Here is a 26,550-nt window from a genome sequence, read left to right on the forward strand (position 1 = left end):
GTTATCTGCAAATTTGGAGATATTACATTTAGTTCCCTTATCTAAATCATGAGTATATCGTGTGATTAGCAGGGGTCCTAGCACCGATCCCTGCCGTACCCACTAGTCACTGCCTGCCATTTGGAAAAAGATCTGTTTATTCCGACTTTTTGTTTTCTATTCGGGTTGCAGCTATATCTCTGCCTGTTCAAGAGGAACATAAGAAGATAGGAACAGGAGTAGGCCATTCAGCCCCTCGAGCCTGTCCCGCCATTCAATGAGATCATAGCTGATCTGCGACCTAACTCCATATACCTGACTTTGGCCCATATCCTTTAATATCTTTGATTAACAAAAATCTATCTAGCTCAGATTTGAAATTAACAACTGTTCTAGCTTCAACTGCTGCTTGTGGGAGAGAGTTCCAAACCTCTACCACCCTTTGCATGAAGAAGTGCTTCCTAACATCTCTCCTGAACGGTCTGCTCCTAATTTTTAGACTATGCCCCCAGTTTTAGAATCTCCAACCAGTGGAAATAGGTTATCTTTATCTAGTATGTCTTTTCCTGTTAATATCTTGAAGACTTTGATCAGATCACCCCTTAACCTTCTAAATTCTAGCGAAAACAGGCCTAATTTGTCTAATCTTTCCTTGTAACTTAACCCCGGTAGTCCAGGTATCATTCTTGTAAACCTACATTGAACTCCCTTCAAGGTCAATATATCCTTCCTAAGGTGTGGTGCCCAGAACTGCTCACAGTACTCCAAGTGGGGTCTAACTATGGTTTTGTACAGCTGCAGCATAACCTCTGTGTCTTTATACTCCAATCCTCTCGATATAAAAGCTAGCATTCCATTAGCCTTTTTGATTATTGTCTGCACTTGCTCGTGGCATTTTAAAGATCTATGCACCTGAACCCCCAAGTCTCTTTGGACATCCACTGTACTTAACCTCTTCCCATTTAGAAAGTACCCTGCTCTATCCTTTTTTGGTCCAAAATGGATAATCTCACACTTGCCCGCATTGAAATCCATCTGCCACTGTTTTGCCCACTCACCTAGTCTGTCAATATCTCTTTGCAATTTTATGCTATCATCTAGACTGTCTACAATACCGCCTAACTTTGTATCATCAGCAAATTTGGATATATGACTTACTATGCCATCATCCAAGTCGTTAATGAATAATGTGAATAATTCAGGCCCCAACACAGATCCCTGTGGGACACCACTAGTCACATCCTGCCAATCGGAGTACTTACCCATTACCCCCACTCTCTGTCGCCTACCACTCAACCAAATTCCTAACCATGTCAATAATTTGCCCTCAACTCCATGGGCTTCTACCTTAGTTAACAGTCTCTTATGTGGGACTTTATCAAATGCCTTCTGGAAGTCCATATAAATAACATCCATATAAGATGCTGAATTTCCCAGCCAATGAAGAACTTGATTTTAACATTCAAATCTGTTGTCATAGAAAGCATATGACTGCATGTGCACTTCTTTATGATTCTCTGGAGGATTATGCTGTATGTGGAGCTCACCTAGTAAATGGGCAATGGGAACAGTCACATTCTGGCTCAATAGGAAGTCTGCATTTAAAAGCAGGCCAATTGTGTATTGTGGAGAATCGAAGCTGCCATTTTTCCACAGCTGTGTACCAGATGTTATTTTCAGTGCTAATTTTTGTCTAATTTAAAAACCTTTATCCAAGAATTTAGGCTGCGATACTTTTAATTAGTACTATCATAGTTTTGAAAATGGGGATTGCTATTTTTTGTTATTTGGAGGAGAAAGGCGAGTTGAAGGAAGGGATATGAGGCACATTGTGTTGAATCAGAGGCATATTGCTTGAACCCATAAAACCATGACTGCAGGTAGAGGCATGCCTTTTTTGGAATGTTGTCAGAAAGTTTTTTTCCGCTCTTTGGGAGCAGAAGTAGGTGCATGTGTGATTTGAAGATCGCATTCTTGGAGGTCAGCACTGGCTCCCCCCGCCTTTGGAATGCAAAGCCAATTTTAAACAGACGGTGGAAAGGAAGGAATGGGAAGACTACAAACCTCCAATTAATCGCCTGTTGAGATTATTAGAGGGCTTGTCCAAAACAGTTTGAGAGTTTCAATGGAAGGGTATGGGGAAAACGTCATGTCTGAAACAGGACAGGGCGCAGAGGACTTGAACAATGCAGAGGTTCATGAGGGCTATGGGAAGGGCAGATTAACATAATGCAGAACCCCAAAATAAAGCTCAGCTGCTCACAAAGTGCCACAGGGTAGCCTTTGCTGGAGCTGAAAGACTTGCATTTGTCAGTGGTGAGTGGTAGGAATCTGGAGAGGGATGGGAGGCATCACTTAGGCTGTTGGGGTTGGCAAGGGTAGGCCTGCTGAACACACAAACTCCAGCTGAGGGAGTTAAGATGGGAACAGGCTACTCTGACATTGGACAGAGCAGCCAGGGTGAACTTCAGCAGATGTAACCTCCTGGACAGGAGGAGGCCAGAGAAGGACAACAGGGGGCTGCAAGAGGGAAAAAGGTGCTACCCAAGATATTGGGCCGACTGCCCAAGATTTAGCTACCTGCAAATGACATAATGTCAGTGCCGTGGGAGGCTGTGCCTGTCCAGGCAGATGGACTAGGACATTTGTGCTCTGATCCACAATGACCTGATGCCTCGCAGCCCTCGTGGCAGTCTCCTACCTGCAGCCGACAAGATTAATGTCGCCTTGAAGTTTTATGTAACTGGGTCATTCCATGGATCAGATGTGACAAGTTATATTGTGATAATAACAAAAGAACTAACAAATGTGTGGAATGGCACCAAGTTGACCCATTAAGTCAAGTCAACAGCATGGCACCTTTCCTTCCCTAACACTGCCACGGGAGGTACGCCCCATAGAAGAGGATGAGGTGGAGGCAACCCGCTCCCTAGTCTCTGCCTCTGTCTGAGATGCCTGTCGCTTCTGTCCTCGTCTTAGAGGTGCCCAGGGGGGAATCCTCCACAGGCTGCTGCACCTGCATCATTGCAGGGCAGCCTCTATCACAGGGCCTTGGCACACAGATGGTTCCTGAGTCAGAGGGGGCAAGGGGCCGAAGGGTGATGGCTGTGCCCCTTGAGGGGTGGCCCCTTCATTTGTCACTTCGACCATCTCGGCTCCTTCCTGGTGTATTTGGATGCTGGCTGAGGTCACTGCCTGGGACACAGCTGGCATCCACTCCGAGCCCCTCTGCGCCATCAACGACACTGAGCAGTCTATGCTACTGAGAGTTTCACTCTTCCAGTGCATATCAGCATGTTGCCCCTGCACCCAATCAGAATGATGCTGCATTTGGCTCTCCAAGAGGTTGCCCAATCTCTGAAAGGAGGAACTCATGCAATTGAATCCCTGAGTCATGACAGAGCACATGCACTGCATGGACTCCTGCATTGCCTTCCTATGGCTCCTCAAGGCCTCGGAAATTGGACAAACAGGAGCTTATCTGTTTCTGGTTCTCGAGGAAGATCCTCCTTGTCTGTGACACCAAAGGCAACTTCACCCAGTGAAGCATTGCTGTGTCTGTCCTCCATCCTCTGAGAGGGACTGCCCAAAGCTGACTCTGCCTCACGCTCCTCCTACTGCCCACGTGTGATGTGAGGTTCACCCAGTGCTCCCCTTTCTATGCTAAACTGTGTCGCACCTGAGGTGAGTGTGTCTGCACTTGTGGATGTTGCCGAGGTATGATGAGATGGTGCTGTGGAGACTCACTCCCACCGAGGATGGTGGCACCAATTGGGCAGGTGCACTAACTCTCCGTCTGCAGCTGGCCCTGCGGGAAACACGAGAAAGTGGAAAAGAAGACTCATCCCACTCAACAAGAGCCGCAGCACAACCATCCCCAGATGACAGTGGTCTAAGGTCCATAGCACACATTGGGCAGGAATCTCCACTATGTCCTTCAACTCAAGAAAGAGCTATCCATTTACCCTGTTGTTCACAGTCTCCCATCTCGCCATCCCCCACCAAATGCCTGGAGGGCAGCCTGGTGATCTTCAGCATCGCCTCCTCTATCAGGGTCAAAGGGGTGAATTGAATGGGCCTCCTAGGGACATGAACGGAGGTGGTAGGGAGCCATAGAATTGCATGGGAAGGCGGGTGGTGGAGTGCATGTCACCTTCCTGACCCCTTGAAATTTAGTCTGAGGCAAAAAAGGACAGCCTTCCTGCCCAGAGGCCAATTGATGGTCACTTAAGGGCCTCTTCCTGCCACTGCTAGTATTTTGGGGTTATCTCTGCCACATGAGGAGGATGCCAATTAACTCAAGACAGCCTTCATGTGGGCTTTGTGGGGGTTGGGGGGTGGGGGGGGGGTGCCCTCCTCCATGGGCAATGTGTGGCTCATGAAGGGCTCCCAGCAGCAAAAGCTGCCCTATGTGGCATCACACACCCACTTGTCTAAAATGGCCCCGGCAAGCCCCTTCTTATTTACCTTCAGTCCAGGCTGCATGGCTGCTCTTCATCAAGTGACTACTGCAGTTCCAGCAGTAGCCACTGCTCCTGGAGGCACTGCTGGGACTGCTGAGCTGCCAGCTCTCTGATTGGCCTGCAGCTTTTGAAAGTGGGAACCCCTATCCTAAGAGGAACAGGGACCAGAGCACCGAGCAGTTAATTGCCCAGATGCCGTTAAATAGAGCCGGGAAGCAGTCATCCAAAGGGCCAAGGAAGGGTTTCCCTTGCCTTTTGGGCCTGGCGTCTGGACTTCCACTGGCTGCATATAATCCAGCCCAAGGTGTGCAGTTGGGCCACTCAACCATCTATTCTGGCAACCTCTCAAGTGTTATGGGCTCTCTTTTGCAGAATGAGAGGAGAATGATTCATAAGCAGGCTGCCCTCCCTCATCTTTTCCATCATGACATACACATGCTGGAGTTCCCCTCAGTGATGTCCCCATTTGACTGTCGCTCCATCTGTGAGGGTGGCTGCCATCGCAGTGTTGTGAGCGTTCCCTTACTCTGACAATGTGAGGGAGAACTATGGATATTCTGTGAGGTCAGCTTGCGTGCATTCTGGTCCTTAGAGACTTGGATCCCAATCAACCAGGTGCCTCTGGCCACTCACCTTATCAGACTGCAAGAGGTCATTGAATTGTTTTCTACACTCGACCTACATCCTTTTCGTGGGTCACCAACTGCTGTCCTTCGTGGCCACCTCCATCCAAGCCCTTTTGGTCTTTCAGGGAAGATTTCTCCTTCCTGAAGCCAGGAAGAATGCCTCTCTCCTCTCTGCAACTGCTTCCATCAGTGCCTCCAGGGAGGCATCAGAAAAACATGTCCATGCCAACACTGGCCTTCTGATCTCCCTACTGCTTCATCCCTGAAGGCAACAACTAGCCCAGTTATAGCTACCTCTTGCATTATAAAATCGCCCTCTGTAACCTGGTCCCGCCTCCAGGATGCTTCCGGTGCCTCTAATTGGGTGCGGGACTCACCCTCAGGCAAATTAGACCCTTTACATTTGAAAATTGCTCGTGTCACTGATGCTGATGTGGCATAGGATCAGGACCTGGAAATGTTCCAGGCATCAGCTTCCTGATTCAGGAAAGAAAATTCCGGTCCCCTTCACTAAATAAAGAATGGACTTACATTTATGTAACAGCTCATTCTGTCCACAAGATGTCCCAAAGCACATTACATTCAATTAATAGCTTTTGAAATGAGGTGACTATTGTTATTTAGGCAAATGTGGCAACCAATTTGCCCACAGCAAAATCCCAATGAATGAACAATAATGGTGCCATTACTTGACGGATGCATATTGGTCCAAAATGAACTCCCTAGCATTGTTTGAAGGGTGATATGGGATCTTTCATGGCTACCTGGACCTGGGTTTATTGTCATCCTCATCAATGCATTCTTCCCTCAGTACTGTTGTCAAATATCAGTCTAGTTTATGTGATGAAGTCCTGGAGTGTGTCTGATGTATTGTGTCTTAGAATCTGATATCTGACAGGGGATGGCACTGGTTGTCAAAGTTACCACAGGCCTGAACTTTTACACATGTGGTTCATTCCAAACATTCCACAGAATACATCAACAACATCAGTAATCTGCATTTCACAAATGTATCAGGCAGGTGACTGATGAATTGTTTATCAGGGTAGTCAATCGGAGAAAAAGAGAATTGCAGTTTTTTCACCAAAGTCCACAGCAACCAAAAACATGCAGGTTCTTTGTCCCCACAAAAATAGGATTGTGCAAATTCATGGGTTTATATGACAAATAAATAAATGTTCAAGGGTGGTTGTCAGGAGACATTGAAGGGGAATGTTTTCCCTCCTGTCTCAGTTTACCCTCTTTATCCCTTGCTCCTGTCATCGCTGAGATAGTTGCAGATCATAAATTTGAGACACATGCCATAATCTGAGACCCATGCAACCAGCAGAATCATTTTTGAATAGAGCTTTAGATGCCTAGACAAATATGGTGCACCTTCTGATACAGATCCAATGGAATTATTCCCTTGCATAAATCAGCACCTCGACGAAAAGAGGGAAGAACATTGTCCTTGACAAAAAAAGGGCAGTATTATCTCCAAAACATGAGAGCAAACAGATTTTTATGTTTAAAAGAATTTCATTTTGATGTACATTTTCATTTGTGAATGTGAAGAAATGTTGGAGAAGATATGCATTTAGAGCACAGTTTCATGCTTCCAGGCCATATTGCATCAAGAAGGACACATGGATGACGGTGTAATTTTGCAACGTTGTCAAAACGAGGAATCTCGGGCATCTCGTATTATACGCAAAACAACAAACTTATTTAATCAATTTATCAGGTACTTGATAGAAAATCATTCCTTGGTGCTTTATTGAAAATATTTTGAATTGCAGAAATGCATTATCAAATCTTCTCTCACCTTTCAAAATCCTACATCACAAAACCACAAGTTCTATTTCTGTCCCATAATCACAATCTTAGCATGATAACGTAAACTCAGTACCTGCTATTTTAATCACTGTTCCCAGCTTGTGTTTTACATTATTACTGCATGTTAGAAGGAGATGCTGACAACAGCTTAAGTGGATGCTAAGTGCAAATATTTGGCAACTAAAGCAGATTTTTTCCCCTATGACTTTCCCTTGCAATGGAAATTTGGATTTCACTTAAATTGTTTTATTTCAATAGAAGCAATATTATAAATCTCTATAAATGTTGCTCAATTAGCTAAATATTATTGACTTACACTAAGTAATTTGGTCCCCTACTCTTCCTTGCTTACATGCTGCCGCATTGTGGCATAATTCGCAGATAACAAATCAGTCTAAATATGTTTACTAATGACAGCCATCTCTGCCTGTCCAACACTTCCCTGGACCCCTCAACATCCTCTGTGCTGTCATCGATGACTTAGTGTCAGTCGGTCTGAGTGAAAGTTTACTCCACAATTTATTTCTACGCCTCCCACCTTCTTGGCTATCTCAACTGCTCTGCTGCTGAAACCCTTATCCATGTTTTTATCAATTCTGAATCTAACTTTGAAAATGTCCTCTTTTCTACATTCCTGGCCTCCTCCTTCTACAAACTTCAACTCTAGTATGTCCCACAGAGTCCAGTTCACTCATTACCTCGATAGTTTCTGTCTCAAAACTCATTTACTTTTTATTCCTCATATTTACCTTCAAATCTCTGTGTCCTCACCCCATCTTCCATTTGCAATTTCCTCCTACTTATAAACCCTTCCACAATTTTTGTCTTCTGAATCTGGCTTTCTGTGATCCCTTTTCCTTCCACCCATAGTTGGCACAACCTTCACCTACCTCTGTTCCACTTTCTGAATCTCCTTCTTCAAAACAGTTCCGCCAAGCATATTCTCAAACTTCAAAAAGCACCTTAAAGACCATAATTTTGTCCAAACTTTTGGTCACTTCTAACTCTCCCACTTGGCACAGTGATATTCTTTATCATTTTTCTTTTTGCAAAATGCTTTATGGTGTTTTACTCTGATGCTGTATAAATGCTTTTGAAAAAAGTAAGTTATTTCATTTCGACTATTCATTGAACTATGCTTAAAGGTTTCTTCAGAAATACTTATCGATACATTTCCACAGGGGCCTTGATTGTCTTGGTAAAAGTACACCAGTCAAATTACCCATCAAAGAAGTTCTGGAAGCCTTGCTGGACCTTATCATTTACTTCCATCCTCCAGAGGAAGATTTGAAACATGAAGATAAACAGTACAAACTACGCTCTCTCAGAAACAGACAGAACCTATTCAAAGAAGAGGTAAGAGATAATACCAATGAATATATTCTCATTTCTACACGTTTTAGGCACCCTGTTTGTCAATCCAGAATGATTTTCAAACTTTGACTTTTTTGTGCCCATGAGGGGAGATCTGATTGAAATGTATAACATTTTGAGGGGCCTGGATAGAGTGGAGGTGAAGGGTCTGTTCACCTTAGCAGAGAGGTCTGTGACTAGGAGGCATAGATTTAAAGTGATTGGTAGAAAAAGTAGAGGGGAGATGAGGAAAAAAATTCACCCAGAGGGTGGTGAGGGTCTGGAACTCACTGCCTGAAAGGGTAGTTGAGGCAGAAACCCTCAACTCATTCAAAAGGAGTCTGGATATGCACCTCAAGTGCTGTAATCTGCAGGGCTACGGCCAAATGCTGGAAAGTGGGATTAGAATGGGTGGATCTTTTTTGGCCGGCACAAACCCGATGGGCCAAGTGGCCTTTTTCTGTGCCTTAAACTTTCTATGATTCTATGACATCTCAGGTAGAGCACATCTAATATTACATAGAATGGGTGCTCCTGAGCACCTTTTGGGTGAAGATTTCAGAACTGTTTCCTTTGAAGCTCCTACTTTGAATATTTTGACATTTAATCAGAAAGTCACTTGAATATTTGCAAACACAAATTGTATGGAAAGATATCAATTATATCAATTTGTTTGAATTGAAATATGTTGTAAGCAGTAATGGCAATTCTCCTTTTCTTGAGTCACTTGCACTTTTCTTTCCTTTCCCCTATTTTTGATCTCTCTGCACAATGTACTATTACTACTACTCTCTGGCCATTTGCCAATATCTGCTGAAAGATATGCAAGTCTGGCTCAGGGTGACTTCCATCCATTATCCGCTCACTATCTGTGATGAGATGCTTAATTTAATCACTTATCACCTTCTTTGATGACATGTCTAAGTGAGATCTCATCACGGATGTGACGCAGTCCAAGTCATACAACACATTGGTACTGTTGTGAATTGAGCCATCATTCTTTCCTGTTAAAAAGGGCAAATCTAAAAATAATACCACTGACTTGATATAAAATGTACATCAACAACATTGAAGTGGGAAAAATATTTTAAGTAACTTTGCCTTCTTCCAAGAGATCATATGGTAAATTAACACGCTGATGGGTTGAAAGTCTGCTCTCTCTCTTAGTTGTAAAGCTCTTATGCAAATTTAGTCTCTGTACAACCACCCTCTAGTAATTCTTAACAGGACAAGTTCACACCACAAATAACTCTTAATGTGGCTTTGACTGACAACCTCATTCAGAGCAGAGATAATGATGGCTGATGTCAGAAGAGGAAAAAATTCATATCAGTGCAATGGAGTGACCTTCTAATGCACATTGCTGGGGAGAGTAGAGGAGATTTACTTTGCAACTGACTATGCAGGCCCTGACATGGGAGTACTTGATCGATAAATTATCAAGCATATTAAAAAAAATCTGAAAAGTGCTGAGTTCCTTTCAAGCTCAAGCGTGAAAGAACAGCATATTGGGTTAAGATATTTTCTCAACTGCGTTTCAGGAAAAAAAGAAATCAGAAGTGTTAGTTATGGTTAAATCTTTGTTTTAAACTGTAAAACATATATACATGACAGGTTGGAAACAGTTTTTGATTGTAATTTCACCACAATTTTTGACAGTTGAACAGGATTCTCAAGATAAAAAACAGAACAATAAAGATAATATAGCAAACTTTTGTTCTGCAGCAACCCCCTTATAAAATGCCATTCATGCCATAACTTTACTCTCATCTTTAAGCAATGCATCATCTTCTGGAGCTCCTAATAAGTCTCCTGAGCAGTTGACAGGAAATTTACTCTTTTAGTATCAAATTGTCACATTTGTTGCCTCCTTAGCACATCTGAGAACATACTTTCGCTCCAAAAAAACTGATGGCATATTCCAAAATATCAAGATTACCAGTAACTGTAGAATATTTCATTAACTAAATATTTGGTATTGATACAAGTGGCTTGTTAGCTGCTTGAGAAGAATTAAAGTATCCTGCAGCTATTTTTCTAGACCATAAATAATGCAACCATCATAAGTAATATAACTATCCCAACAATTTATTGCTGTGCCTGAATATTATTCTGACATTAGAAAGGCAATGTAGCAAGTAAAGATACTGCATACACATTGATTTGTCTTATTTCTTGGCTTTTTCTTCAATCTTTCCATTATGTCAGGCAATGCTGAGATTGGTTCTGAATTGCATTGACCGGTTGAATATCTACCATAGTGCGGCACATTTTGCAGAATTTGCTGGTGAAGAAGCTGGAGCAGCATGGAAAGATATCTTGAATTTGCTTTATGAACTGCTAGGTAAAATTCTACAATTGCACGTTTCCAGTATATGCAGTAGATGGAGGACGAATTCTTACAAGCTGATGGGCTGTATCTAAGCACTGCCATTTTTTCATTGCTCTCAGATGTTTAAAAAAATGCATTGAATGGTTTTCCTGGCTAATGTGAATAATCCCTGTTAATGATTAGTTTTTAATAATTATGTATACTTTTGCAAAAACACTACATTTGATTGAAAATAACAAAAGGACGAATGTTAACATAGATTTAATTTTGTATTTTATCATATTGACCAGAAAAATCTAATCATTGAATTAGCACATTACAGTATATGATAATGTAAACTGTTACAGAAATGAATGCCAATGGAAATTGGCAAAATGCAAATTGAAACAATTACATGAAATTAAAATAATAGTTATTGGAAGCTTCAAATTAATTAATCTAAGGAGTCAATTTACAGTTGGTGAATATATTTTTCTTTTACATACCTAAATCAAATACTCGGGTAAGGGTTATAATTAATGCTCAGGAAGACTGCAACAAAATACAAGGTGACATTAATAAACATGCAGAATGGGCATGCAAGTGCAGATTAATTTGAAAATAGATAAGTGTGAGGTGATGTACTTCGGTAGAAAGAATAAGGAGGGCACATACTTCTTGGAAAATAACAGTCAAATTGGGTAGAGCAGCAAAAGGATCTCGGCATACAGATTCACAAATCATTGATAAGAGCCAAGGGGCTAGTAAGAATGAGGAACTTAAGGTAATTAATATTGGTGGAGAAAAAATATTGGAGAAATTTAAGGGACTAAAAGCTGATAAATTCCCAGGTCCTGATGGCTTACATGCTAGGGTTCTAAAAGAGGTAGCTGCAGAGATAGTGGATGCACTCTTTATGATTTTCCAAAAATTCCCTATGTTTTAGAATGGTCCCAGTGGATTGGAAGCTAGCAAATATAACACCACTATTTAAGAAAGAAGGAAGGGAGAGTGAAAACGGAACTATTGGCCAGTTAGCCTGACATCAGTTGTCAGGAAAATGCTGTAATCTATTAGTAAGGAAGTCTTAACAGTGCACTTGGAAAATCATAGTATGATCAGGCAAAGTCAACATGGTTTTACAAAAGGGAAAATGTGTTTGACAAATTTATGAGTTTTTTGAAGATGTAACTAGTAGGGTAGATAAAGGGGAACCAGTAGATGTAGAATACTTGAATTTCCAAAAGGCATTTGATAAGGTGTCACACAAAAGTCTAATATACAACTTAAGGGTCCATGGAGTTGAGGGGAATATATTAACATAGATAAAGGATTGGTTTATGGACAGGATGCAGAGAGTAGGGATAAACAGGGCATTTTCAAGTTGGCAGGCTGTAACTAGTGGAGTGCCACAAGGATCAGTGCTGAGGCCTCAGCTTTTTACAATCTATGTTAATGACTTAGACAAAGAGACTGAGAGTAACGTATCTAAGTTTGCTGATGATACAAAGCTAGGTGGGAATGCAAGCTGTGAGGAGGACACAAAGAGGCTGCAGAAAGATATAGACAGGTTAAGTGAGTGGTCAACAAGGTGCTAAATGGGTATAATGTGGGGAAGTGTGAGGTTATTCGCTTTGGTTGTATGAACCGAAAAGCAAAATATTTTTTAAAAGGAGTGAAACTTGTAAATGTTGATATTCAGTACTCTTGGGTGTACTTGTCCAAGGAATACAAAAAGCTAGTATTCAGGTACAGCAAGCAATTAGGAAGGCAAATGTTATGTTGGCCTTTATTGCAAGGGGGTTGGAATACAAGAGTAAGGAAGTCTTGCTACAATTGTACAGGGCTTTGGTGAGACCACACCTGGAGTACTGTGTGAAGTTTCAGTCTCAATATTTAAGGAAGGATATACTTGCATTAGAGGAGGTACAGTGAAGGTTCCTGGGATAAAAGGTTTGTCCTGTGATGAGAAGCTGAGCAAATTGTGCCGAAATTCTCTCTGGAATTTAGAAGAATGAGAGGTGAGCTCATTGAAACATACAAGATTCTGAGGGGGTCTCTCTTTCCCTGAGACACCATTCCTCAGTCGTCTGAAGGGTCTTGACAGGGTTGACACTGAGAGGTTGTTTCCTCTGACTGGGGAATCTAGAACGCAGGGACACAGTCTCAGGATAAGGGGCTGATCATTTAGGACTGAGATGAGGAGAAACTTCTTCATTCAAATGGTTGTGAATCTTTGGAATTCTCTACCCCAGAGGGTTGTGGATGCTCCATCGTTGAATACATTTAAGCCTGAGATAGATTTTAGTCTCTTAGGGAATCAAGGGATATGGGGAGCGGGAAGGAAAATGGAGTTGAGGCAGAAGATCAGCCATGATGGTATTGAATGGTAGAGCAGGCTCAAGGAGCCATAAGGTCGACTCCTGCTCCTATTTCATATGTTCTTAAAATTGCAGGTTAAAAAGGCAAACAAAGCACAGTGCTTCATTTCAAGAGGGATAGAATTGAAAAGAGGAGAAGTTATGTTTAACCTGCATAGAACCTTGGTCAGACCACACTTTAACTACTGTGAATAGTTGTGGTTTCCATATTATAAAAAATGATGGAGAAGCACTGGAGAAAGTGCCAAAATGATTTAAAGGAAGGTACCTAAACTGAGAGGTTATACCTGTTTGGAAAGTCTGAGCCGGCTGAGGCTCTCTTCTCTAGAAAAGAGAAAGCTGAAGGGTGACCTGATAGACCAAAACTAGAGGCCATGAATATGAGATAGTCACTAATAAATCCAATAGGGCACATCAGAGAAACTTCTTTACCCAGTGTGGTACGAGTGTTGAACGCACTACTACAAGGTGTAGTTGAGGCAAACAGCATAGATGCATTTAAGGGGAAACTAGATAAACACATGAGGGCGAAAGGAACAGAAGGATATGCTGATGGGGTTAAATGAAGTAGGGTTGGAGGAGGTGTGTATGGAGCATAAACAGCTGCAAAGGCCAGTTGGGCCGAATGGCCTGCTTCTGTGCTGTGCATCTTATTTAATTCTATATAATTTGTTGTTATGAACTTTTGAAATATTTTTTGCTTTTGCTTCACGAGTCCAATTCTGTTACATTCTCCTTAATCTCTCCAGCTGCTCTGATACGTGGTAACCGTAGCAACTGTGCCAAGTTTTCAAAAAACTTAGACTGGTTGGTCAGTAAATTAGACAGACTGGAATCTTCATCAGGTAATACAGCTTTTCATTTGGTTATGAAAAGGAAATGCTGTCATACTCTAATGACAATTTTAAAAACAATATTAAATAAGAAAATATTTGTGGAATTAAACTTTATTTTAATCATATGTGCTGAATTATTAGCCCAGATCCAGAATGGGCAGATCGTCTGCTGAAACTGGGTTTTGCTGAGATTCTGCCCTATTTTTTCACTCCAGCTATTTTCCAGTGGGGTCGGGGAAGGAGGAACATAGGCAGATCATCCTCTATCTCCCCTAGGTCAACAGGGATGTCAGGGGAGTTATCAAACTACCCTAGCAATATCACAATCTGCAACCTTCCAAGGTCTCAGTTGAGCTCAGGCTGGCTTAGATAGGGATGCCAGCTCCAGTTGGCGGCATTCCTGGGGGTTTGGTCATGTGACCTGTCTCCATCTCACGCCCTGAGACACCATTCCCCAGTCTCCATCTCTCTCTCCCCGAGACACCATTCCCCAGTCTCCATCTCTCTCTCCCCGAGACACCATTCCCCAGTCTCCATCTCTCACCCTGAGACACCATTCCCCAGTCTCCATCTCTCTTCCCGAGACACCATTCCCCAGTCTCCATCTCTCTTCCCGAGACACCATTCCACAGTCTCCATCTCACTCCCCCCGAGACACCATTCCCCAGTCTCCATCTCTTTCCTTGAGACACCATTCCCCAGTCTCCATCTCTCTCCCTGAGACACCATTCCCCAGTCTCTATCTCTCTCTCCTTGAGACACCATTCCCCAGTCTCCATCGCTCTCTCCCTGAGACACCATTCCCCAGTCTCCATCGCTCTCTCCCTGAGACACCATTCCCCAGTCTCCATCTCTTTCTCCCTGAGACACCATTCCCCAGTCTCCATCTCTCTCTCCCTGAGACACCATTCCCCAGTCTCCATCTCTCTCTCCCTGACACACCATTCCTCATTCTCCAGCTCTGTCCTTGTGTCACCATTACTCAGTCTGTATCTTGCCCTGAGCTACTTTTAATCAGTCTCCACCTCTCTCACTGCATCTCAGAAGCCCCCCCCACCCCAGTCCCCTACCTGGACCTCTGAGCTCCCATTGACTTTTGACATTGATTGATCCCAGCACTGCTGGGTGCCAGTCTCTGCTGCAGTGGGAGTGATGGCATTGGGCCAGAGTTGGGAATTTATACAAGGGAGCCTCAGGCAACTGAATGCAACCTGAAAGGGAGGTGTCCCAAAGTTCATTCACGCTGACAGACTGCAGCGCCAACACGCGTTCGTGAACAGGCTATATAGCCAACCTTTCTCCTGAGTTGCCAGCAGCTGTGCTCAGGAAAGGAATTCTCGATTTTGGGAGACTCCAGCCAAAACCACAAGGCTTGGGATCCCTAAGATGAGAGCTGGTGGGAGTCCTTTTGAGGCCATTTATACGACCCTAAACTTTACCTGGATCAACTCTGAAGGAAATTGATTATCTTCTGCCAAGAAAAGTAATGGACCCAAAGATTCTAAACTTTATTTTTTTCTTTAGCCTGTAAGGGCAACGCAGGCAGAACAGTTGTCGGCCACTATGCTTTACTTGCATCCCTCAAGCATGCTTAATTTGATAGCAACCCAGCTTAACCAAGCAGATGATCCTCTACCTGCCTGTGACTTATTGCTGGGGTTCCATTCTACCACTCTTTTGCTGCCATTAGCAGCACTTTGAAATTTGGCCCATGGAATATTTGGAAGTATAAACATCTTTTTTGCATTTAGAGGAATATGAAATGTTTGTGTTGGTATACTATTACATTGTTGTGCAATTACTTGAATAAGTGGGCAAATGTCTTGTAACTCTTTAACAAACAGTACCAGCTGAATCTGTAATATTTTACAGTGATTATATTTATGGCAGGATTGCATTACGCTACAATTCATCCCTGATCCCCTTCCTAATGCTATCCTAAAGTTGTGGAAACTCAATCTATTTGCGTTGACTTTCATGCCTGTTTGATACTGCTACATTGGAGACATTGTATTATTTCTCTTGCTTCATCTGTATAATATTTAGAGTCTTGCATATGGCATGCACTTGCTGTAAGTATAAATGTACTTTTTTGCATATGTGCCTCTCAGCTGACTCAAAAAACAGTTACAAGTTCCATTCCAGGACTTGACAAAAAAGTTGCCTTAGGACATGACCTTGTATGGAGGCCCTGTCTGCCTGTGTTACTGACCCAGGTGGATATTAAAGGACCAATGATATTGAGAAGGGTAGAGAGACGTCACAGCCATCATTTCTCTCTTAAATAAAACTACCGAAGACAAATTATCCAGTTACTTAGTTAACAATCAAAATAATTTCTATAAAATGTGCATTTTGCTCATCTAGGCAAAAAGTCAATTTTGCAAATGAATGAAAGAGCATTAAAGCTTTGCTTTCTTTTCTCCCAGGCAACAAAAACTGGGGCAAAGAAAATGATCAATAATTACATTTACGTTTTGGAATTGATATTTATGTTAAGTGTACATAGAGATTTGCAGTGTCACTGCAAAATGTCTGATGTTCACATACAATTTCGATTTGTATTTTTGATGAAGGTATCCTAGAGGTATTGCATTGCATCTTGATTGAAAGCCCAGAGGCCCTCAATGTGATCAAAGAAGGACACATCAAATCTATTATTTCATTACTGGATAAACATGGACGCAACCACAAGGTGTGTACAAGGTAGTAGAAAATGCATGTTGATAGTCCAGAATTAATGATGTAAGAATGTAAAATAAATATTTTGCTGCGGCTGACTCATAAGCTGCCTCTGAAGACAAAAAGAGGTTATCTAGTCAACTTGAATGTTTTAATGATGTTTGGGTAAGATGGATCAACCTGCATTTAAGCATAAGTTAAAATTAGATATTTTTTTCCTGCAGAATGCTAACATTGGCTTATTTGAATTAGTAATAGAAAAAAATGTGTTTAACCTTGTACAACTGATTTGAAAATACGGGTCTAAAAATTTGAGGGACAGTTAGGCTGGGATGGCGCACAACATGAACCTCTATCACTGACCCTGATGAACATTCTGAGATTGACTGGTGGGGGTAGGTTCCCTCATTAGCTGCAATAGGACCCTTGATTTGAATTAGGTCATGGGGCTGCTGTCTGCTTCTGACGGACACCTCAGACACCTAACTGTAGAGAGCCATTAGAATGGTGGTTAGTAAGGTTCCAACTGGAACAAGGGAGACTGCTGTATATTAAACCTTTGTCCGCTACCCCCAATCCCATTCCAACTAGGGTATGTTAAAATCAACCTCAGGATGTTTCTTTTCTGTAGAGCATTCTAATTCAGACAATTGGCAGAGCTATTTAACTATAGTTCAAAAACATTTGAGGCTAATGTTTGGGCTAGGTTATGTGAGTGAGTATTCCATAGCGCACCATTACTGTGATATGTACCTGGCATTTCTTTCTAATAATAGTTCTGTGATAAATATATGCATTATAACTCTTCATTGTTATTTCATGTCATTTAGTTCATGACGTGTGCATTACTGTGTTTAGGTGCTGGACCTGCTATCCTCCCTTTGTGTGTGCAATGGTGTTGCTATACGAGTTAATCAAAACCTGATCTGTGATAATCTACTACCTCGTCGTGATTTACTTCTGCAAACTCGCTTAGTTAACAATGTAACAAGGTAATGCAATTAATTCTAATTTATCTTTAACCAAAAAAAACTGATAATCATAGTATCAGAAATTTATGGCTCAAAAGGAGGCCATTTGGCCCATCGTGTCTGTGCTGGCTGAAAAGTGTTATCCTGCCTCATTCCACTTTCCAGCTGTTGGCCCTTAGCCCTGTAGGTTACAGCATTTCAAGTGCACATCCAAGTGTTTTTTTTTAAATGCAGTTCGAGTTTTTGCTGCTACCACCTTTTCAGGCAGCGAGTTCTGGACCTTCACCACTTTCTGGGTGTAAGGAATATTCCTTTAACTCCCCTCTAATCCTTCCACCAATCATTTAAAATCAATAACCCCTGGTTATTAACCTCTCTGCTAAGGGAAGTAGATCTTTCCTATCCACTGTATCTAGGCCCCTCATAATTTAATACACAAATAATGATTTACTGATTTTTTTTGTATTTTTCCCTACTGATCAGGGCCATTCACCTCCACAGAACTTTGCTGAATTCTAACTGTAATAAATTGTGAACTTCTGATAAAATATGAAATGAATTCAAATTATACAGATAGTTGCAATACTAAGAGCCCAAAATTCTGATCCAGACCAAGGCACAACTGGGATGGATCTTCCGTCAAAGATTTTTTGGCCCAACCAGGTTCTATCAGAGGGAGCGAATCAGCAGATCGACGATCTTCCAACTCCTCCTGCCTCACCCCTTTTCCCTCCCCCATGCCATATAATCCCCATGGATTATATACCCTATAAAGGCCTCAGTGGAGCTCACTGCAGCTGAGAGCCATAACTATTAACCACCTGCCCACCCCATTCATACTGAACAGGCATGGATTAAAACCAATCCTCCAGTATTCCAAAAATGAGTGAGCCAGTGAATGATGGCCCATTAAAGTATACTTTTTATAAAACATATTTGGAAGGTAGTTTATAATTTAAACTTTACATCTTATCTATCAGTTTATAAAGGTCTTTAAATGAATACAATACTGATAATCATTTTATACTGATTATTCTTTTTTTTCTACAGCTTAAGGCCTAACATTTTCTTGGGAACCAGTGAAGGGTCAGCCCAGTACAAGAAATGGTATTATGAAATGGTCGTTGATCAGGTCAATCACTTTTTGACTGCAGATCCTATTCACCTACGTGTTGGCTGGGCATCCACAAAGGGCTATGCTCCCTATCCTGGAGGTGGGGAAGGATGGGGAGGTAATGGAGTGGGAGACGATCTGTATTCTTATGGATTTGATGGACTTCATTTGTGGTCAGGTTTGTAACTGCACAAAAATGCCTTCGCTACGTTCAAAGCAAATGTTAATTTTATTTATAAGAAATAATTCCTTCTACTCAACATTTTGATATAAAGAATGTTTATTAATTGATTTAATGTAACCACACGAATCTGTTTTGCTTCTGGTTCTCCAACCACTGGAACAGGTTTGTGCAATTTGTGTCAGGTACCCAGGCAGCTATCCTGATGCAATTTAGCCTGTGACACTCAAACATCCCTCCAAAAACAAAAAAGTACAAACACACTAATAACATGAAAATGTATATTTTACCTTTTAAATAGTCAGCTTCTTTTGGCTGGGGTCACTGGACAGGAAACTTGCAGGAGCATTGCCGTAATTTTACGTCAGGGTGGAGGCCCCAACCACCAGTCAAAAGTCAGGGGCGAGCTTGCCTCCACCGACCTGGAAGCCACATCTTGATTTTACGTGGCCCAGGCCCTTAATTGACCTTGGGAGAGACTTCTGTCCCTCTGAGGAAGGAGGTCCTGCCTCCAAGAGCTGCCGGCTAAAAGCGGGTCGGCAACTCTTCAGTCCCAGCAGCGCCACTGGGAGTGGTGTCCATTGCTAGAACCTCACCTAGCAAGAGGAACAACAGTGGAGGAGGCCCTGAAATTGAGGTAAGTGTTGGGGCCTCACCGGGGACAATCAACTGGGCACCACGGGTTGCCGGGGGGGAGGGGTCGTTTGAGGGGGGTGAGAAATGTGCACCAGTGGGGGAAGCTTGTGCCATGGGGGGCCCTCTGTGGGGCACAGGGTGCTTGATCAGGAGGGCCACCCCAGCCCGCAAGGAGGCCGCCAGGTTTTACTGAGCAGCTTCCTGAGATGCTGATCCACCCATTCTCCATTGGTAAGTAGCAGTAGCGGCAGGAGGAGGCCCTTAAGTGGCAATTAATTGGCCACTTAAGGACTTTAATTGACCTGGATGGGTGGCCGTTTGTCACCTTTCTCCACTGCTTGTAAAATTGCAGTGGGGGCGGGAAGGTGACGGGAATAGCACCCCCACCTCCCACTCAATTTTAGGCCCCCTTGCCTCCAGCTCGTTCCCGCAGGGGGCGTACAATTCTGGCCCATGTGTTCATCATCAGTGTGAAGTGTTGGACTTGGTTTGTTAGATTAATACTTGTTTTTGTATAAATAGAAAACAGATATAACATGGCTGCTGACGGACTTCCTTGATCTATCTCCAGTGGAAATAAAATTTTCATGGTCGACCAAATAAAATTTTTGGCGATGATGATGTTAACACTCCATAATCAATGCTTTGATATTGGCATTGTTCATTTCCTCCATAACAGGTCGCGTGGCCAGAGCTGTCACCTCAGCTAATCAACATGTGCTGAAGCCCGATGATGTAGTGAGCTGTTGCCTGGATTTAGGTGTTCCTAGTATATCCTTCCGCATTAATGGACAACCAGTGCAAGGGATGTTTGAGAGCTTCAACACTGATGGCCTATTCTTCCCTGTGGTCAGCTTTTCTGCAGGTGCCAAGTATGTTTATCTTTTCCGTCATGTTGGGGTATGGAATATCTGTTTTGATTTTGAAAGTACAATTGTGGACAAAAAATCTGCAGGAAAGCAATTCCACTGCTTGTACTGGGATGGCACCGGCTGGGAACCTCGACCACTGACCCCAGTAGACTTTTCTGGGTCAAGTGAAGTTCTCTCATTGTCATTGAAATGATGGGCAATATGCTTGCCATGTTAGGGGCGCAGGGAGGTTCAGCGAAAGACCAGCACGGCAGAGGGAGGGTACAGACTTCCCTCCCATTTTAATCATATTGGTCATGTGTCCATCCTCTCAGCTGGGAGGCACACAGCAAAACAGTTTTAAATAAATAACTTGTGCATTGCTTATGCCCAGCAAATGCACACATTGCAATATCTATTTCATATGTAATTTGAAGGCTAAGTGCCATGAAGTAGAATTGGAGACGTGTATGGTGTTGTATACAGTTTCTTAATGTAGCACCATTGTAAATACATTCAAAAAGAATGTGTTCTAATGTAGGAACCAGAGCAAGTCTTCCCCCATTATTCTCTAAATTGGAAAGTATTAATCTTGTTATTTAAAAAATAATTGATACACAACTGCCGTACCTTAGGTTTTAAACGTTTTTATTTAAATTGAAAGGAATACCAAAGGACATCCATGTTTAACGGGCAAGTCGTATTTGAACTGTTCAGTCACAAGAATGGATTTTTCTCTTTGTTGTGCCAGGGAAATGCTTCAGGTGAAGAGGAAATGAGGGCCTGTTGGATCAGGGCCCTACCCCACTGCCTTGTCCTCACCACATTTTTTTGCACAAAGCATCAGATCAGTATTGGGGAGAGAGCATTCCAGGCTCTCATACCTTACTGCGGGGCAACTAACAGGAGGTGTGCCTCAAAACGCTGGCCTTGAGGCTTGGGCCATGACTGTGCAGATTGGAGGGTCTGTGAGGCTCACAGAATGGTCCAAAGAAGCAAGACAGCAGCACCTAGGACAAGATCAGTGTATTATTATCCTGTGTCCAGCACTACCTTCAGGTCTTTTCCAGCAGCAGACTGCAGTCCAGCATACTTGCAAACCTCTTGTGTTTCTACTCCATTCCCAGTGCAAGGTTCTACTGAGGATCGGCTTGAGCTGGGAGGGCACTCGGGCCATTGACTTAGGCCAGTAAAAGTGGGCGTTACGCACCAGCAGCAGCTATAGTACACCTCTAGTACACTCCACAGGTCTAGCACCTGGGGGGGTGGAGGGGTGGGAGGAGGGAAATTTTGGCCTTCTAATTTCGAAGTGCTATCACTTAATATAGGCCCAACATGATTTTCTGATGGTACGCTGATGCAGGGAATCACATATGGCTTGCCAAATTTTAAGGAATGTTTTGTGATTCATCTTTGTTTGTTTTTCTGTTCTTTTTTCAAGAGTACGTTTCTTAATTGGTGGTCACCATGGAGATTTTAGGTTTTTGCCTCCCCCTGGATATGCACCCTGCTATGAAGCACTGCTACCAAAGGAGAAACTGAGATTGGAGCCTATCAAAGAATACAAAAGAGATTATAATAGTGTTCGAGATTTACTAGGGACAGCAACCCATCTTTCCCAGGCCTCCTTCATCCCCAAGCCTGTAGATACCAGCCAGGTACTTAAACCTCCTGAAATGAATAAATTAATTACAATTTTGTGTGATTTAGCAACTAAACTGAAAAAAAACTGAATTTGTGCTTCAGAAACTAAAATCAAATACAAATGAAAATTGTACAGTAATAAATGACTGTATCTTTTGTGCTTTATGATTGTGATTGCCAGAATGGCCCTTCCAAACATATCTTCTGTTTGGTCTGGGTATTCTCCTTCATTTACACTGGATATAATCTACCCAGACACTGACCCACCTAAAAAAAGCCTAGATAACACATTAGTCCTATGAAGAGCAGTGACGGGACTATGAGGAAAGATCCAGGATAGCTAATTATTTGATGGGTGTTCACAAATATGACTTAAACTTACGATGTACAAATGCTATCATAGAAGCTGAGATTGGACTGGAACCTATTATTACTGGTGAGATTGTGATGGTGCGAAGGATTTACAAGTAGCTACACAGAATAGAGGTACTATTACACTACTGGGTGTATTCTATAGGCCACCAACTAGTGGGAAAGATACAGAGGAATAAATTTGCAAGCAAATTACAGAGAGGTGCTAAAACCTTAGAATAGTTATAATGTGGGACTTTAATACAGACTGGAATAACAATAGTGTAAAAGGCAAAGAGGGGGAAGAGTTTCTGAAGTGCGTTCAGAGAATTTTTTTGATCAGTATGTTTCAGTGCAACAAGGAAGGAAGCATGGCTGGGTCTGATTCTGGCAAATGAGATAGGTGAAGTGGATCAAATGTCAGTAGGAGAACATTTAGAGGACAGTGGTTATAGTATCATAAGGTTTAGGTTAGCTATGGAGAAGGACAAGGAGTAATACAGAGTAAAAATAATTAATTGAGGGAGGGCCAATTTCAATGGGGTGAGGACGGATCTGGCCCAGATAAATAGGAATCAAAGATTGGGAGGCAAAACTATAATGGAACCATGGGTTGCCTTTAAAGAGGAGATAGTTTGGGTTCAGTCACGATACATTCCCACGAAGGGTAAAGGGAGGACAAACAAAGCCAGAGCTCCCGAGATGATGAAAGAGATAGAGAGTGAGATGAAGCAGAAAAAGGGTACATATGACAGATGCCAAGTTGATAATACAAGTGAAAACTAGTCTGAATATAGAAAGTTCAGAGGGGAAGCAAAAAAAGAGATGACAGCAAAGAGACAGCATTTGAGGAGAGACCTGCAGCTAACATAAAAGGGAATTCAAAAGTCTTCTATTGGCATATAAATAGTAAAAGGGTGGTAAAAAGATGAGTGGGGCTGATGAGGGACCAAAAAAGGGAATTTACACATGGAGACAGAGGGCATGGCAGAGGTATTGAATGAGTACTTTGCATCTGTTTAACCAAGGAAGAAGACAATGCCCAAGTCATAGTGAAAGATGAGGTAGTTGAGACACTGGATGGCTAAAAATTGATAAAGATGAGTTATTAGGAAGCCTAGCTGTACTTAAAGTTGATAAATCACCAGGACTGGGATCAGATGCCGTCCGAGGATACTTAGGGAAGTAAGGATGGAAATTGCAAAGGCACTGGCAATAATCTTCCAATCCTCCTTCGATACAGGGGAGGTATGAGATGATTGGAGGATTGCAAATGCTATGCCGTTGTTCAAAAAAGGGTGCAAGGGTAAGCCCTGTAACTACAGGCCAGTCACTTTAACCTTGTGGTGGGAAAGCTCTTTGAAAGGATAATCTGGGACAAAATTAGCAAGTCAATTGTAAAAATATGGACCAATTAAGGAAAGCCAGCATATATTTGTTAAAGGCAAATCATGTTTAACTAACTCGATTGAGTTTTTTGATGAGGTAACAGAGAGGGTTGATGAGGGTAATGCAGTTGATGTGGCATTTATGGACTTCCCAAAGACATTTGATAAAGTGCCACATAATAGGCTTGTCAGCAAAGTTAGAGCCCATGAATAAATGGGACAGTAGCAGCATGGATACAAAAATAGGTGAGTGACAGGAAACAGAAAGTAATGGTGGAACAGTTTTTCAGACTGGAGGAAGGTGTATAGTGGTGTTCCCAGGGGTCAGTATTGGGACCACTTCTTTTCTTGACCTATATTAATAGCGTAGACTTGGGAGCACAGGGCATAACTTTGAAATTTGTAGATGACACAAAATGTGGAAGTATTGTGAACTGTGAGGGGGATAGTGATAGACTTCAAGAGGACAAGGACAGGCTGGAATGGTCAGACATGTGGCAGAGAAATGTGAAATGATACATTTTGATAGGGAGAACGAGGAGAGACAATATAAATTAAAGGGTACAATTCTAGAGGAGATGGAGGAGCAGAGGGACCTGGGGGTATATGTGCACAAATCATTGAAGGTGTCAGGATAGGTTGAGAATGCAGATAATAACATATATTGGGATTCTGGGCTTTATAAGTAGAGGCATAAAGTACAAAAACAAGGAAATTATGGTAAACCTTTATAAACCACTGGCTCGGCCTCAACAGGAGTATTGTGTCCAATTCTGGGCACTACAGTTTAGGGGGCATGCGAAGGCATTAGAGAGGGTACAGAAGAGATTCACGAGAATGGTTCCAGAGCTGAGGAACCTCAGTTATTTGGATAGATTTGAGAATCTGGGGCTGCTCTCCTCAAAGAAGAGAAGATTAGAGGAGATTTGATAGAGGTGTTCAAAATCATGATGGGTCTGGACAGAGTAGATAGGCAGAAATTGTTCCCATTGATGGAAGGGTTGAGAACCGGAGGGCACCAATTTAAAGTGAATGGCAAAAGAACCCACCATAAGGAAAAACTTTTTTACGCAGTGAGAGGTTAGAATCTGGAATGCACTACCTGAGAGTGTGGTGGAGGCAGATTCAATCGTGGCTTTCAAAAGAGAATTGGATAATTATCTGAAGAGAAGAAATTTGCAGGGCTATGGTGATAGGCCGAGGGAGTGGTTCTAACTGAGTACTCTTGCAGTGAGCCAGCAAGGACAAGACAGGCCAAAAGGTTGTGCTATAACCATTCTATGATTCTACTTTATTTGCCAGTTATTGGATTATGATTTTTGTAATAATTCTTTGTATCCACTTTCATCATCTTGGTTTTGTTTATTTTAGTAGAATACCAATGCTGGACATTTTTAAATGAATGGATTGAAGAGTATTATTTTGTTTCTAACACTCTACTTAACACTGATGTTTTGTGACAGCCGTTTTGCTAACGAAAGAATGTTTTGTGACAGCTATTTTGCCAACGAAAGAGAGGAATTTGCAATAACACATACTGGACAACAAATGTTAATTTAAGTTTGAACCTTAAAAATGACAGATGCCTGAATTATTTATCTTCGGACCTGTAGATCTTGTGCGTTGCTGACCATTCCTAAAAGTCTTTTGCGCACCAAGCCTAGATATTGTCGAATTGGGGTTTAGTAATCATATTCAATTCTTTTCCTTAGGCTGAGGAAAAGTATGATACAGTAATAAAACCACAAAACCAATTGCAACCTGCAGTTCATTTGTTCAATTGTAATTGGGTCCTGCCTTAATTCCTGCTCCTATCCACTATAAACATTGTGATGCTCTCAGGACTGGAGTGAGATTTGGTCGAGTTTAGTAAGAGATATGAGACTGAGACAGACAGCAGGCTGGTAAACACTATGGATTCTTCATTATTCCTTTTTTTACTTTCCTTTTCCCTTTTCTAGTGTGTGTGTGTGTGTATGTCTATGTATGTATTTAGTAGCCTCAAGTGAACAAAATGTACAATGCAATTTCAAAACACTACAAATACAGCAATGCTGAAAAGGTCAAGGTAATTCGGGCGGCACAGTGGCGCAGTGGTTAGCACTGCAGCCTCACAGCTCCAGGGACCCGGGTTCGATTCTGGGTACTGTCTGTGCGGAGTTTGCAAGTTCTCCCTGTGACCACGTGGGTTTTCGCCGGGTGCTCTGGTTTCCTACCACAGCCAAAGACTTGCAGGTTGATAGGTAAATTGGCCATTGTAAATTGCTCCTAGTATAGGTAGGTGGGAGGGAATATGGGATTATGAGTTAGTATAAATGGGTGGTTGTTGGTCAGCACAGACTCGGTGGGCCACAGGGCCTGTTTCAGTGCTGTATCTCTAAATAAATAGATCTCTCCTTGGTCTCGGATGATCTCTGTTTGCAGTCATCTGTCTCACTGGTCCATCACAGCAATTCTCCAGCCTTTGCAGTCCTGTGCCGATGATCTGCTCCTGAACAATCTGGACTCAAGTTCCAGTGAAAGTTGGAGATTATGAAAGCAGACAGGCCTACCTACATTATCAAACTGAATCCTGTCATTTACACATCAACAAAAAACACAGCTTTTAAAAATGAAATGCCATTAAAATGTGAAAAAGTGAAACCATGCTATAAATAAGGTATCCAGTATGAACTCTGAATCTTGCAAAACTTGATCACTTGTAAGCTATAAGGTATTGTGAGGCTAGGAGTTCAGCAAATATTTATAATTTATGCTGACAGTCCTCTATTCAATAATTTTTGCTATTAAGTAATGGATAATTGCTGGTGGTATTGTTTCAATTGCAAAATTCTATAGTCTCTATGGTTTTTTTCAATCTATTCATAATTCATAGGGGTTAAAAGACATTGGCCGTGAAATTCATTTGTGTAGATGTTCCCAAAGCTTCTTAAATAATCACACTTTAGACACAGAGCTTGCATTG

General features: G+C 42.1%; 1 protein-coding gene across 1 annotated transcript in view; it reads left to right on the top strand.

Moving 5' to 3' along the window:
* ryr3 (ryanodine receptor 3) overlaps positions 1 to 26,550 on the top strand; it is a 423,842-nt gene that overhangs the window by 46,925 nt on the left and 350,367 nt on the right. Inside the window, exons 14-22 of the mRNA XM_068038163.1 lie at positions 6,673 to 6,794; positions 8,068 to 8,242; positions 10,448 to 10,583; positions 13,681 to 13,776; positions 16,344 to 16,462; positions 17,308 to 17,441; positions 18,471 to 18,712; positions 20,031 to 20,223; positions 21,644 to 21,860. Coding sequence (XP_067894264.1) covers positions 6,673 to 6,794; positions 8,068 to 8,242; positions 10,448 to 10,583; positions 13,681 to 13,776; positions 16,344 to 16,462; positions 17,308 to 17,441; positions 18,471 to 18,712; positions 20,031 to 20,223; positions 21,644 to 21,860 — 1,434 coding nt within the window. The remainder of the gene's footprint in view (positions 1 to 6,672; positions 6,795 to 8,067; positions 8,243 to 10,447; positions 10,584 to 13,680; positions 13,777 to 16,343; positions 16,463 to 17,307; positions 17,442 to 18,470; positions 18,713 to 20,030; positions 20,224 to 21,643; positions 21,861 to 26,550) is intronic.

The sequence above is a fragment of the Heterodontus francisci genome, chromosome 9 (assembly GCF_036365525.1).
Source record: "Heterodontus francisci isolate sHetFra1 chromosome 9, sHetFra1.hap1, whole genome shotgun sequence".
NCBI classification, from domain to species: domain Eukaryota; kingdom Metazoa; phylum Chordata; class Chondrichthyes; order Heterodontiformes; family Heterodontidae; genus Heterodontus; species Heterodontus francisci.